At 42.7% G+C, this 13,985-nt stretch overlaps 1 protein-coding gene across 4 annotated transcripts in view; it reads left to right on the top strand.

The window, feature by feature from the left end:
* Window positions 1-617: 617 nt before the first annotated feature.
* LOC139583618 (methionine synthase reductase-like) overlaps window positions 618-13,985 on the top strand; it is a 46,764-nt gene continuing 33,396 nt past the window's right edge. The window contains exons 1-9 of one of the 4 annotated variants that reach the window (XM_071414893.1): window positions 618-907; window positions 1,024-1,168; window positions 1,375-1,528; window positions 2,031-2,148; window positions 2,504-3,041; window positions 3,150-3,263; window positions 3,928-4,081; window positions 8,655-8,743; window positions 9,233-9,413. In XM_071414893.1, coding sequence (XP_071270994.1) covers window positions 1,025-1,168; window positions 1,375-1,528; window positions 2,031-2,148; window positions 2,504-3,041; window positions 3,150-3,263; window positions 3,928-4,081; window positions 8,655-8,743; window positions 9,233-9,413 — 1,492 coding nt within the window. In that variant the 5' untranslated portion in view covers window positions 618-907; window position 1,024. Of the gene's footprint in view, window positions 908-1,020; window positions 1,169-1,374; window positions 1,529-2,030; window positions 2,149-2,503; window positions 3,042-3,149; window positions 3,264-3,927; window positions 4,082-8,654; window positions 8,744-9,232; window positions 9,414-13,985 lie in introns of all 4 variants that reach the window. The other 3 variants (XM_071414891.1, XM_071414892.1, XM_071414890.1) reach the window with 3 other exon arrangements.

Consider the following 13,985-nt stretch of genomic DNA (forward strand, 5'->3'; position numbering starts at 1 on the left):
ACGCTATACTACTAGCCTCATCATGTCATGAATAGGCCTATCCATAGCCATCTCAACAACTCTGATATAAAGTGTTTTTTCTCAAAGTTGCCTGGATGTCACATGTCCTACTTATAACAGTACACTCTTAACAACTTAAGCATTACGAAACTTATATTCGATCAAATAAACCTCAATAAGCCATTAATTTTAGTTGTTGACCTTACAAAAACTCATTGCTTGGCGGGCGAAACAACGAAAAAACGCCACCTGATGGAGGGAGACAGATTTTCTGCAGTTGGGCCTCCTCTCTTCCTCTCTGGCTCCACTGAATAAACGATCTCTAGCTCCGCTACTGAGTTTAGTTTCTGGCCACTGTCTAGTGCTGGAAGACTAGCACTCGGCAGTTTTACTAGCAGACCAGTTGGATGATAAGCGAATCTCATTGAGTTACAGAGAGCTGTTCTCCAAAAGCATTCTCATAGCAGAGAGAATAAGTTCGTGTTATGTTATACGTTTGATAAATACATGGGCACAAATCCAAGTACATACAAATAGTTCTGTACATTTATACACAGGGACAGGTTGTTTCTTGCTGGGGTGACAACGTGCCGTGCGTCAAACGTGACGTAACTTCCGGGTAAGTTTTGTAAGGCGTTGAACGTGTTCAGTTATGTATTTTCTACAATGTTAGAAAAGTAGTTCCACGGGGATCTGCAACTAACTTTTCAATTCTCCGATTGTGTATGTACGATAATGACATGCAGTCAGTCGTGGACCTTTAGAGGATGATGATATTTTCTGAATTCACAGTTTTATTTGGTTGGTGTGTAGTCTGTTGAGATGGAAGGATCAGTGTCATGGATGATGTTTCTCAGTTTTCAATCCAGCATGTCGATGTCTGCAGAATGTTTTGTTGTTGACAACGGTGACAATGTTGCCACAACAGTTATTATATATATATATATATATGATACACTCACTGTAACAGCTTGTTGTAACGTGAAGTTACACTGACTTATTTTATTTCCACTTGTCCAGCAGAATGCCTTGTGAGGTGAAGCCACGGTTCCTGGTTCTGTACGGGTCTCAGAAAGGCCAGGCGCAGTCCATAGCCGAGGGGATAGCTGACGAGGCTGAGGAGAGGGGACTGGTTGTTGACATCTACTGTTTGAGTGAAGGAGGGAAGGTAAAGTTGACAAAATATTGTTAACCAACCCTGGCTTGTGTTCCAATATGGGCACAACACTGATGATTACAACAGTGGTAAACTACTATCAAGCTGCTAAGGAACAAAACTAAGTCCATATCATTGCATTTGTGGCAGAGTTGTTGTTACCACTGGTCTTTTCGGCTCTGGTATGAATACTGATCCTGTTTTGTGTCTCCCCTCAGTTTAACTTGGAGAAGGAGAGTGCACCTGTGGTGTTTGTTGTGTCTACCACTGGGGATGGGGACCCACCAGACACAGCCCTGAAGTTTGTGAAGAACATAAAAAAAAAGACCCTGCCCAGCGACCACTATTCACACCTCTGCTATGCTCTTATAGGTAAGAATGGAGTGTGTGCCTAATCTTGGTTAACCCAGAACTAAATTCTTGCGTAATTGGTCAGGTGCTCGATTAAGTTCCAGGTCCATACATGTTGAGAAAATAGATCAAGAGATGCTAGAATGTGGAGCAGAACTGGAACGAGGAGCTCCACCCTCTCTCTTTGCAAGTTAGGGGCAAGTGTATGGGACAAATGTCCCCTCCCCTTTTGAAATTCGAAAGATGCTAACACCTGTGAAATCAGGATTTGTCCAAGTAACCAGTGATGAAAAACCCTGCTCGTTCACAATTGGTGTGGCCATAGTATAAAGACAGTTCTACGGTACCATTTATGTTGAAATGGTCTGTCCACAGCAGATTAGGGTGTGCCTAAGACTAAATGCCTAGTGCTGAGATTAATTGCTACTACCTTCATCTTTATCTTATTTGATGGCTTTAAAATAACAGATTCATTGATATGTTATGTGTGATGATCAATATCTTGTTTTTGTCTGTGCTCCAGCTCTGGGTGATACAAACTATGAAAATTTCTGCAACTGTGGGAAGACTATTGATGGCCGTCTACAGGAACTTGGTGCAAAACATTTCTACGCAACAGGACATGCAGATGATGGTGTAGGGTAAGGCCCAAGGTCTTTTAATTTTTTTTACATGTTGATGTATGAGAAACACTCATCAAGTCCTGGCACTCACCTAAGAAGCTTTAAAGTAGGGGCACAATGTCTTCTTAAATCAGTAGCAATAAAAGTGGTACCAATACAGACACCCTTTGAATGTACTTTTCCCATTTACCTCGTGTCACCTCATTTGTGGTATGTGGCACATTACCCTTTTGGATCCTTCACACTGCTTATCTCTGAGTCTGAGTGGACTTTGCTTTCTGTCCAGGCTTCAGTTTGCGGTGGTCTCTTAGTGGGTTTCCCATGTTAATACTTTAACTCTTAATCCAAACTGTGTGTGTGTGTGTGTGTCTAGGCTTGAGTTGGTGTTGGACCCCTGGCTTGAAGGACTGTGGGAGGCCATCAGAGGAGCGTTATCCAAGATGGCCACCCCTCAGCCTGAGAGGGATGGCCATGTAAGGGACCTGAGAGCATCGTTGAACGAAACACCCGAATTGTCAGCGACAGATGTCAAACTCCACCTCATGAGTCTTAACGAATCAGAACCTCAGAGCTCTGACTCACTCAGAACAGCAGTGGAGTCAGAGAGTACTAAGACTGAGCCCAAATCAGCTTCTCTAAATGTTACAGAAGCAGCCTCTGAGACAGGGAGTGCAGTTACTGATGTTAGACCAGTGTCATTGACCAGCAACAATAGGACTGCTCCTAAACTAGATGGTGTTGTCACTGATCCCAAGTCAGTGTTAGAGACACAGAGTGGAGCACCCTCTGCTGTTGTAGAGGCCTCTCTGACATGCTCCTTGCCCCCACTGTCTGAGTCTGTTCTCAATGTCCCGGCTCTGCCTCCACCCTACCTGGATGTCACGCTCCAGGAAGCCACCATAGAAAAAGAGGTGGGTTGTGGTAATACTGGGTTCTTTTGGCACTATGAAATTGTTTACATCTCATTCATATTTGTTTGAATTCTAACATCCCCAACCACTCTTTCCATACCCCCCCAGACCAGTGCTCCGGTCAGTAAGGAAACCCTACACGAGGTTCCGATCTCCAGGGCAGTCCAGTTGACCAGAGATGACTCGGCTAAAACAGCCCTTCTGATAGAGCTGGACATCTCAGTGAGTGGCAGGTGTTTCTTACTATATACACTGAGTGTACAAAACATTAAGGACACCTTCCTAATATTGAGTTGCACCCCACACTTTTCCCCAAAGCAGCCTCAATTTGTCGGGGCATGGACTCTACAGGGCGTCGAAAGCGTTCCACAGGAATGCTGGTCCATGTTGACTCTAATGCTTCCCACAGTTGTGTCAAATTGGTTGGATGCCCTTTTTGGATGTTGGACCATTCTTGATACACACGGAAAACTGTTGATAGTGAAAAACCCAGCAGCATTGCAGTTCTTGACACAAACCGGTGCGCCTGTCACCTACTACCATACCCTGTTCAAAGCCACTTACATTTTGTATCTTTCCCATTGACTCTCTGAATGGCACACATACACAATCCATATCTCAATTATCTCAAGGCTTAAAATCCTTCTCTAAGCTGTCTCCTCCCCTTCATCTAAACAGATTGAAGTGGATTTAACAAGTGACATCAATAATGGATCATAGCTTTTACCTGGATTCACCTGGTCAGTCTATGTCATGGAAAGAGCAGGTGTCCTTAATATTTTGTACACTTAGTGTAGTTTCATGCAGAGACCAAATATATTGGTCAGTAGTTCAAAATTATGGTTCAACTAGTTTCTTTACTCCATCCTTTCCTCTGTGTACCTAGGCCCATCCGATGGCCTACCAGCCTGGGGACTCGCTTGACGTGCTCTGCCCAAACAGAGCCTCCGAGGTGGGGGAGCTTCTCCAGAGACTGTGCCTGCAGGACCAGAGGAGCCACCGTGTCCAGCTCTCACTGCGCAAAGACACCAAGAAGAAAGGTATGCTGTTTTCTCTTGTCATACACATGACAGGGACATTGTGTGTTTATAGTATCACATTCAGTACCAGTCAAAAGTTTGGACACCTAACTTTTTCCTTTATTTTTACTATTTTCTACGTTGTAGAATAATAGTGAAGACATCAAAACTACATATGTAATCATGTAGTAACCACAAAAGTGATAAACAAATAAAATATATCTTTCTTTCTTCTTCAAAGTAGCCACCCTTTGCCTTGATGACAGCTTTGCACACTGGTATTCTCTCAACCAGCTTCACCTGGAATGCTTTTTCAACAGTCTTGAGGGAGTTCGCACATATGCTAAGCACTTGTTGGCTGCTTTTCCTTCACTTTGGGGTCCAACTCATCCCAAACCACCTCAATTGGGTTGAGGTCGGGTGGTTTGTGGAGGCAAGGTCATCTGATGCAGCATTCCATCACTCCTTCTTGGTCAAATAGCCCTTACACAGCCTGGAGTGATAGTGTGATAGCCTGGAGTGATAGATACAAATTATAGCCCCAATAAGCACAAACCAGATGGGATGGCGTATCGCTGCAGAATGCTGTGGTAGCCATGCTGGTTAAGTGTGCCTTGAATTCTAAATACATCACAGACAGTTTCACCAGCAAAGCACCCCAACGCCATCACACCACCACCTCCATGCTTCACGGTGGGAACCACACATGTGGAGATCATCCTTTCACCTACTCTTCGTCTCACAAAGACTTGGCGGTTAAACCAAAAATCTCAAATTTGGATTCATCAGACCAAAGGACAGATTTCCACCGGTCTAATATCCATTGCTTGTGTTTCTTGGCCCAAGCAAGTCTCTTCTTCTTATTGGTGTCCTTTAGTAGTGGTTTCTTTGCAGCAATTCGACCATGAAGGGCAGATTCACGCAGTCCCCTCTGAACAGTTGATGTTGAGATGTGTCTGTTACTTGAACTCTGTGAAGCATTTATTTGGGCTATAATTTTTGAGGCTGGTAACTCTAATGAACTTATCCCCTACAGCAGAGGTAACTCTGGGTCTTCCTTTCCTGTGGCGGAGAGAGCCAGTTTCATCATAGAGCTTGATTGTTTTTGCGACTGGACTTCAAGAAACGTTCTTGAAATTTTCCGCATTGACTGACCTTCATATCTTAAAGTAATGCTGGACTGTCATTTCTCTTTGCTTATTTGAGCTGTTCTTGCCATAATATAGACTTGGTCTTTTACCAAATAAGGCTATCTTCTGTATACCACCCTTACCTTGTCACAACACAACTGATTGGCTCAAACGCATTAAGAAGGAAAGAAATTCCACAAATTAACTTTTTAACAAGGCACACCTGTTAATTGAAATGCATTCCAGGTGACTACCTCATGAGGCTGGTTGAGTGAATGCCGAGCGTGCAAAGTTGTCATCAAGGTATAGGGTGGCTATTTGAAAAATCTCAAATATATGTTTGATTTGTTGAACACTTTTTTTTGGTTACTACTTGATTCTATATATGTCATTTCATAGTTTTGATGTCTTCACTATTATTCTACAATGTAGAAAATAGTAAAATAAAGGAAAAACCCTGGAATGAATAGGAGTGTCCAAACTTTTGACTGGTAATGTTTGTGTGTGTGTACAGTCGTGGCCAAAAGTTTTGAGAATGACACAAATATTAATTTTCACAACGTCTGCTGCCTCAGTGTCTTTAGACATTTTTGTCAGATGTTACTATGGAATACTGAAGTATAATTACAAGCATTTCATAAGTGTCAAAGGCTTTTATTGACAATTACATGAAGTTGATGCAAAGAGTAAATGTTTGTGGTGTTGACCCTTTTTCAAGACCTCTGCAATTCGTCCTGGCATGTTGTCAATTAACTTCTGGGCCACATCCTGACTGATGGCAGCCCATTCTTGCATAATCAATGCTTGGAGTTTGTCAGGATTTGTGGGTTTTTGTTTGCCCACCCGTCTCTTGAGGATTGACCACAAGTTCTCAATGGGATTAAGGTCTGGGGATTTTCCTGGCCATGGACCCAAAATATCGATGTTTTGTTCCCCGGCATTGTTCGTCACCAAACTGTTCCTGGATTGTTGGGAGAAGTTGCTCTCGGAGGATGTGTTGGTTCCATTCTTTATTCATGGCTGTGTTCTTAGGCAAAATTGTGAGTGAGCCCACTCCCTTGGCTGAGAAGCAACCCCACACATGAATGGTCTCAGGATGCTTTACTGTTTGGCATGACACAGGACTGATGGTAGCGCTCACCTTGTCTTCTCCGGACAAGCTTTTTTTCCGGATGCCCCAAACAATCGGAAAGGGGATTCATCAGAGAAAATGACTTTACCCCAGTCCTCTGCAGTCCAATGCCTGTACCTTATGCAGAATATCAGTATGTCCCTAATGTTTTTCCTGGAGAGAAGTGGCTTCTTGCTTGCTGGACTTTCCTGGGGGCCCTGAAGCCTTCTTCATAACAATTGAACCGCTCTCCTTGAAGTTCTTGATGATCCGATAAATGGTTGATTTAGGTGCAATCTTAATGGCAGCAATATCCTTGCCTGTGAAGCTCTTTTTGTGCAAAGCAATGATGATGGCATGTGTTTCCTTGCAGGTAATCATGGTTGACAGATGAAGAACAATGATTCCAAGCACCACCCTCCTTTTGAAGCTTCCAGTCTGTTATTCGAACTCAATCAGTATGACAGAGTGATCTCCAGCCTTGTCCTCGTCAACACTCACACCTGTGTTAACAAGAGAGTCACTGACATGATGTCAGCTGGTCCTTTTGTGGCAGGGCTGAAATGCAGTGGAAATGTTTTTTGGGTATTCAGTTCATTTGCATGGCAAAGAGATACTTTGCAATTCATCTGATCACTCTTCATAACATTCTGGAGTATATTCAAATTGACATCATACAAACTGAGGCAGCAGACTTTGTGAAAATTAATATTTGTGTCATTCTCAAAACTTTTGGCCACGACTGTATATGTATGCATGTATGTATGTATGTGTATGTACATACATACATGTGTATGTATGTATGTAGGTAGGTAGGTACGTACAGTTGAATTCGGAAGTTTATATACACCTTAGCCAAATACATGTAAACTCAATTTTTCACAATTCCTGACCTTTAATCCGAGTAAAAATTCCCTGTCTTTGGTCAGTTAGGATCTCCACTTTATTTTAAGAATGTGAAATGGCAAAATAATTTATTTATTTCATCACATTCCCGGTGGGTCAGACGTTTACATACACTCAATTAGTATTCGGTAGCATTGCCTTTAAATTGTTTAACTTGGGTCAAACGTTTCGGGTAGCCTTCCACAAGCTTCCCACAATAAGTTGGGTGAATTTTGTCCCATTCCTCCTGACAGAGCTGGTGTAACTGAGCCAGGTTTGTAGGCCTCCTTGCTCACACACGCATTTTCAATTCTGCCCACACATTTTCTATGGGATTGAGGTCAGGGCTTTGTGATGGCCACTCCAATACCTTGACTTTGTAGTCCTTAAGCCGTTTTGTCACAACTTTGGAAGTATGCTTGGGGTCGTTGTCCATTTGGAAGACCCATTTGCGACCAAGCTTTAACTTCCTGACTGAGGTTTTGAGATGTTGCTTTAATATATCCATATAATTTTCCTTTTTCATGATGTCATCTATTTTGTGAAGTGCACCAGTCCCTCCTGCAGCAAAGCACCCCCACAACATGATGCTGCCACCTCCGTGCTTCACGATTGGGGTGATGTTCTTCGGCTTGCAAGCCTCTCCCTTTTTCCTCCAAACATAACGATGGTCATTATGGCCAAACAGTTCCATTTTTGTTTCATCAGACCAGAGGACATTTCTCCAAAAGTACAATCTTTGTCCCCATGTGCAGTTGCAAACAGTAGTCTGGCTTTTTTTATGGCGGTTTTGGAGCAGTGGCTTCTTCCTTGCTTAGAGGCCTTTCAGGTTATGTCGATATAAGACTCGTTTTACTGTGGATATAGATACTTTTGTACCTGTTTCCTCCAGCATCTTGGCTGATTTCTTTTGATTTCCCCATGATGTCAAGCAAAGTGGCACTGAGTTTGAAGGTAGGCCTTGAAATACATCCACAGGTACACCTCCATTTGACTCAAATGATTTCAATTAGCCTATCAGAAGCTTCTAAAGCCATGACGTCATTTTCTGGAATTTTCCAAGCTGTTTAAAGGCACAGTCAACTTAGTGTATGTAAACTTCTAACCCACTGGAATTGTGATACAGTGAAATAATCTGTCTGTAAACAATTGTTGGAAAAATTACTTGTCTCATGCACAAAGTAGATCTCCTAATCGACTTGCCAAAACTATAGTTTAACAAGAAATTTGTGGAGTGGTTGAAAAACGAGTTTTAATGACTCCAACCTAATCGTATGTAAACTTCCGTGTATATGTGTGTGTATGTATTTATATATGTGTGTGTGTGTGTGTGTGTATATATATATATATATATATATATATGTATGTATCATTGCGATTTAGTCATGACATTTAAACTATATAAAACTGCATGTAACTACTCACATCTGTAATGGATGTAAAGTTGATTGTGTTGTTTCCCCTCCAGCTGCTCATCTCCCCTCCTACATCCCAGAGAACAGCACTCTAACCTACATGCTCACCTGGAGTCTGGAGCTCAGGACTGTCCCTAAGAAGGTCCCTTCTGCATTCACGCTCTATACCTGAACTACCCAGTTCAGAACCCAAACCTGACTGTGAAAGGTTACTGCACTGCAGTAGGACAAAGACTCCCTTTAGTCTATCTTCTACGGAGCATGTTTGGCAGACACCTAAGGTAGCAGGGTTGGCAGGTACAGTAGGCTGCAGGAATGTAGCCTGGGTGCCAGCCTGCCTCTGCCAACTTTTCATTGTCTTGTTTGGCAAGGTGGCAATGTAACATTGTTGAATGCAGAAACAACCTGACTAGTCGGCCAGATGTAACTGTGTGAAATCTCTGTTTTGTATTGTGTGTATGGGGTGGTTTTCCGGACACAGATTAAGCGAAATACTAGACTGAAAAACTATTTTAAAAAACTATTAAATTTTTTGTCTAGAATTAGGCTTAATCTATCTGATACTATTCTCTTCTTTTCTTTCTCTTCTTTCTCTTTCTCTCTTTCTCTCTCTTTCTCCCCCCCCCTCCAGGCATTTCTTCGTTCCCTGGTAGAGTGTACAGAAGACAGTGGCGAGAGGAGGAGACTACAGGAGCTGTGTAGTAAACAGGGATCAGCTGACTACAACCTCTATGTCAGAGACTCCAGCCTCGGACTATTGGACCTGCTCAGGGCTTTTCCTGCCTGCCAACCCCCTCTCAGTCTTCTCATAGGTCAGAACTCACTCCCTCTCCTGTCAGTCATAATGTTTGAGCTAATCTGAGTGCGTTGATTTACATGTCACAAAACATGGCTCTAGTTTCGAATGATCACCAATACAGGCAGGTACGGCTATTTCTCTATCCAGCAGAGGGCAGTATAGCTTCAGTAAATGCAGGTTCAGTCAAATTGTACATAGTGTTTTTCCCCTACTTCACTCTCTTTTCCTTCTTTTTAACCTTTTTTTTTATTTACTCCACCTGGGTTTTTCATACATTTTACTGAATCCCAAATGACCAAACCAATGTTCCTGCATTGCTTCAATCAATTTGTTATCTGTGACTTCAAAAAGGACATTTTTAAATGGCATATTCTTATTCTTGTGACCCACCAGTGCTTCCTGACTCACCATTTGGTCGCCCCTGACATGGAGAACTGTTGGCTGCAGACAGTCTGGCATTATAGTCTCTCATGGCATAAGGCCTAGAATTGCTCTGATGATGACTTGTGTAGATTTTGTTTTAGCCTATGGGAAAGGGCATTTATATCAGATGAATACATACAAGTAATCTAAGCAATCTAATATTCATAAATAATGCTTTGACTGGAACTGTTATTTGTCCTACTTGCACTTGTACTTTCCAGTGTACTCCCTCAAAAGAGCTGTGTCACAGCTTAATATCCAATGTCAAAGTTATTTTGGGCCCTTTTGCTAACTGCAGCACCTTTCCAGTAGTGGAACCGAGCAATGCAGAAATCTGGCCATTTGTAAATGGGGACATTAGTACGGTTGGTGAAGAATGTGCTGGTGGAAGCGTTTTGGGGCCACCAGCTGTTGCTGGAGTCCTGTCATTGACTGTCCTACATTTGACAGGGACAGAGCTACAGAGCTGTGGAGGGCAGGGCAAGCCAGGGGTTAACGATCACTACTGCTCTGACAGTGTCTCGGTGTTAACACATTTACTGGCCACTCCCCATTTAGCTTCACTGAGTGAGTTTAAAAGCTTTGCGCCTAATCATTCGCTAGCTACAGATGCTGTGGAATGTAAAGGTTGGATAAATAGGTGATTTGTAATAGTTATCCACTTTGGGGTTATGCTTTCTCATTGTGACTCCTGTGCAATGGCCAAAAACCTGAAGGAACAGACTTTCTTAAATTATTTTTTTTACAACAAAAAATGAGCTGTCACTCATGGCGTGAAAAATCTCACACTACTACAAAATATTAAAGGAATATCTTGTGATATGCATCAGATTCCTTCTCCCAGTGATGCATAAATTGTCCCCCAGTTGTGACATGTTGTCATAGTCAGTGATCGAAAGTCAGCTGTCAACTCCGAGGTATGGCCGAGCTGTAGACAAACGGAAAGGGAATGAGACTGTTAATGGGCATGTTAAACCTGTCACTGAGGAAATGGGGATGGCAGGGAGTGATATAATTCCAGCGGTGCCTGGGGGTGCTGGGTACCACATTTCTCAGTGATACACCCGGAGTTGTTTACTGTAGAAGAGAGAAGTCCAGCTGTTTTGATTCTTTCTCTCTCTGCGTCTCTCTGACACTGTCTCTCTCGCACACTCTACAGACTGTCTCTCTCTCTCCTCTTTCTGTCCAGCTGTTTGGGATACCTTAGGGTTGAAGGGAAAAACATTTCATTTTTGTCAGAACTCCTAGAGCTGGTGCATATGGTGTAGTGTAAATTACGTTCTCTACTTGAGTGGGTTTGAGGGTAATTTAGCAGATGAAAATTGATAAATATTTTTTTATCGTTCCCTAACCACTGATATTACTCATTTTAGTATACAATTTAACTGAAACTATTTTCCTGCACCATATTCCTCAGAGGCCTCATGGCCAGACACCAAATTACCCCAAAAGAGGGCACCTTTACGGCTGACATTGAAATAAGGTGGACATTAACTAGCTCCATCCCACAGGCACCAGATCTGCACTCTAGGGAGCTCACAAGTGTATAACTTTTAGATTTAATGAATACAGAAGTATGCCCTAAAATAAACCGGTGTGTGCGCTGAGAAAATAGGACTTAGTAGCGTCCTCCTCCCATTCCTCCATTCTTAGTGACCTAGATGGAAACATCAGACAGGGATAGTGATATACACTACCGGTCAAAAGTTTTAGAACCTCTACTCATTCAACGGTTTTTCTTTATTTTTACTATTTTCTACATTGTAGAATAATAGAAAATACATCACAACTATGAAATAACACGTATGCAATCATGTAGTAACCAAAAAAGTGTTAAACAGATCAAAATATATTTTTTATTTGAGATTCTTCAAATAGTCACCATTTTGCATTTGACAGCTTTGCACACTCTTGGCATTCTTTCAACCAGCTTCATGAGGTAGTCACCTGGAATGCATTTCAATGAACAGGTGTGCCTTAAGTTAATTTGTGGAATTTCTTCCTTAATGCATTTGAGCCAATCAGTTGTGTTGTGACAAGGTAGGGGGGTTTACAGAAGATATCCCTATTTGGTAAAATACCATGTCCATATTATGGCAAGAACAGCTCAAATAAGCAAAGTGTAAGATGGCGCCGGAGAAGAAGGCAGACGTTTTACATTCCCTCAGCCGATTGTTTTTTTGTTTGTTTATTTGCATTGTTTGTTATTTTTGTACTTATTTTGTACATAATGTTGCCGCTACCGTCTCTTATGACCGAAAAGATCTTCTAGACATCCAGACTGAAATTACTCACCACGGACTAGCAGAATTCGTTTTTCCTTTCACAACTCTGACGAGCCCGACGCGAAGGATATACTGCTTCCTTGGGAACCGGCCCCGATCCCTGTGATCTGCATGAAGAGGAGTTGGAGAAAGAGAGGTCGAAGGGTGGGCTGCCTTCTGAGAATTCGTAGGCGATCGAATAAACCCCCACTTCCGTCCATTCTGCTAGCAAACGTGCAATCTTTGGAGAATAAAATTGCCGAGTTACGAAGAAGATTAAACTACCAACGGGACATTTAAAACTGTAACATCTTATGCTTCACGGAGTCGTGGCTGAACAATGACAATATCAACATACAGTTGGCTGGTTATACGATGTACCGGCAGGATAGAACAGCGGCGACTGGTAAGGCAAGGGGCGGCGGACTATGTATTTTTGTAAACAACAGCTGGTCTTCGATATCTAAGGAAGTCTCGAACTATTGCTCACCTGAGACAGCCTATAGGGAGGAGGTCAGAGACCTGGCCGTGTGGTGCCAGGACAACAACCTCTCCCTCAACGTGATCAAGACAAAGGAGATGATTGTGGACTGCAAGAAAAGGAGGACCGAGCACGCACCCATTCTCATCGACGGGGCTGCAGTGGAGCAGGTTGAGAGCTTCAAGTTCCTTGGTGTTCACATCACCAACAAACTAACATGGTCTAAGCAAACCAAGACAGTCGTGAAGAGGGCACAACAAAATCTATTCCCCCTCAGGAGACCGAAAAGATTTGTCATGGGTCCTCAGATCCTGAAAAGGTTTCACAGCTGCACCATCGAGAGCATCCTGACTGGTTGCATCACTGCCTGGTATGGCAACTGCTCGGCCTCCAACCGCAAGGCACTACAGAGGGTAGTGTGTACAGCCCAGTACATCACTGGGGCCAAGCCTCCTGCCATCCAGGACCTCTATACCAGGCGGTGTCAGAGGAAGGCCCTAAAAATTGTCAGACTCCAGCTACTCTAGTCATAGACTGTTCTCTCTGCTACCGCATGGCAAGCGGTACCGGAGCGCCAAGTCTAGGTCCAAGAGGCTTCTAACCCCAAGCCATAAGACTCCTGAACATCTAGTCAAATGGCTACCCAGACTATTTGCATTGCCCCTCTCCCTCTCTTTACACCACTGCTACTCTCTGTTGTCATCTATGCATAGTCACTTTAATAACTCTACTTACATGTACATACTACCTCAACTAACCGTTGCCTCTGTATCATTGACTCTGTATCACTACACCCCTGTATATAGTCTCGCTATTGTTATTTTACTGCTGCTCTTTAATTACTTGTTACTTTTGTCTCTTATTCTTTCTGTATTTTTTTGAAACTGCATTGTTGGTTAGGGTCTCGTAAGTAAGCATTTCATTGTAATATTCACTGTTGTATTCGGCACATGTGACTAATAAAATTTGATTTGATACGACAGTCCATCATTACTTTAAGACATGAAGGTCAGTCAATATGGAACATTTCAAAAACGTTAAGTTTCAAGTGCAGTCGCAAAACCCATCAAGCGCTATGATGAAACTGGCTCTCATGAGGACCGCCACAGGAAAGGAAGACCCAGAGTTACCTCTGTTGCAGAGGATAAGTTCATTAGAGTTACCAGCCTCAGACATTGCAGCCCAAATAAATGCTTCACAGAGTTCAAGTAACAGACACATCTCAACATCATCTGTTCAGGGGAGACTGCGTGAATCAGTCCTTCATGGTCAAATTGCTTAAAAGAAGCCACTACTAATACAGATTACCTGGACTCCACCAAATTGAGGTGGTTTGGGATGAGTTGGACCGCAGAGAGAAGGAAAAGCAGCCAACAAGTGCTTAGCTTATGTGGGAACTACTTCAAGACTTATGAAA

The sequence above is a fragment of the Salvelinus alpinus genome, chromosome 8 (genome assembly GCF_045679555.1).
Source record: "Salvelinus alpinus chromosome 8, SLU_Salpinus.1, whole genome shotgun sequence".
Lineage (NCBI taxonomy): Eukaryota > Metazoa > Chordata > Actinopteri > Salmoniformes > Salmonidae > Salvelinus > Salvelinus alpinus.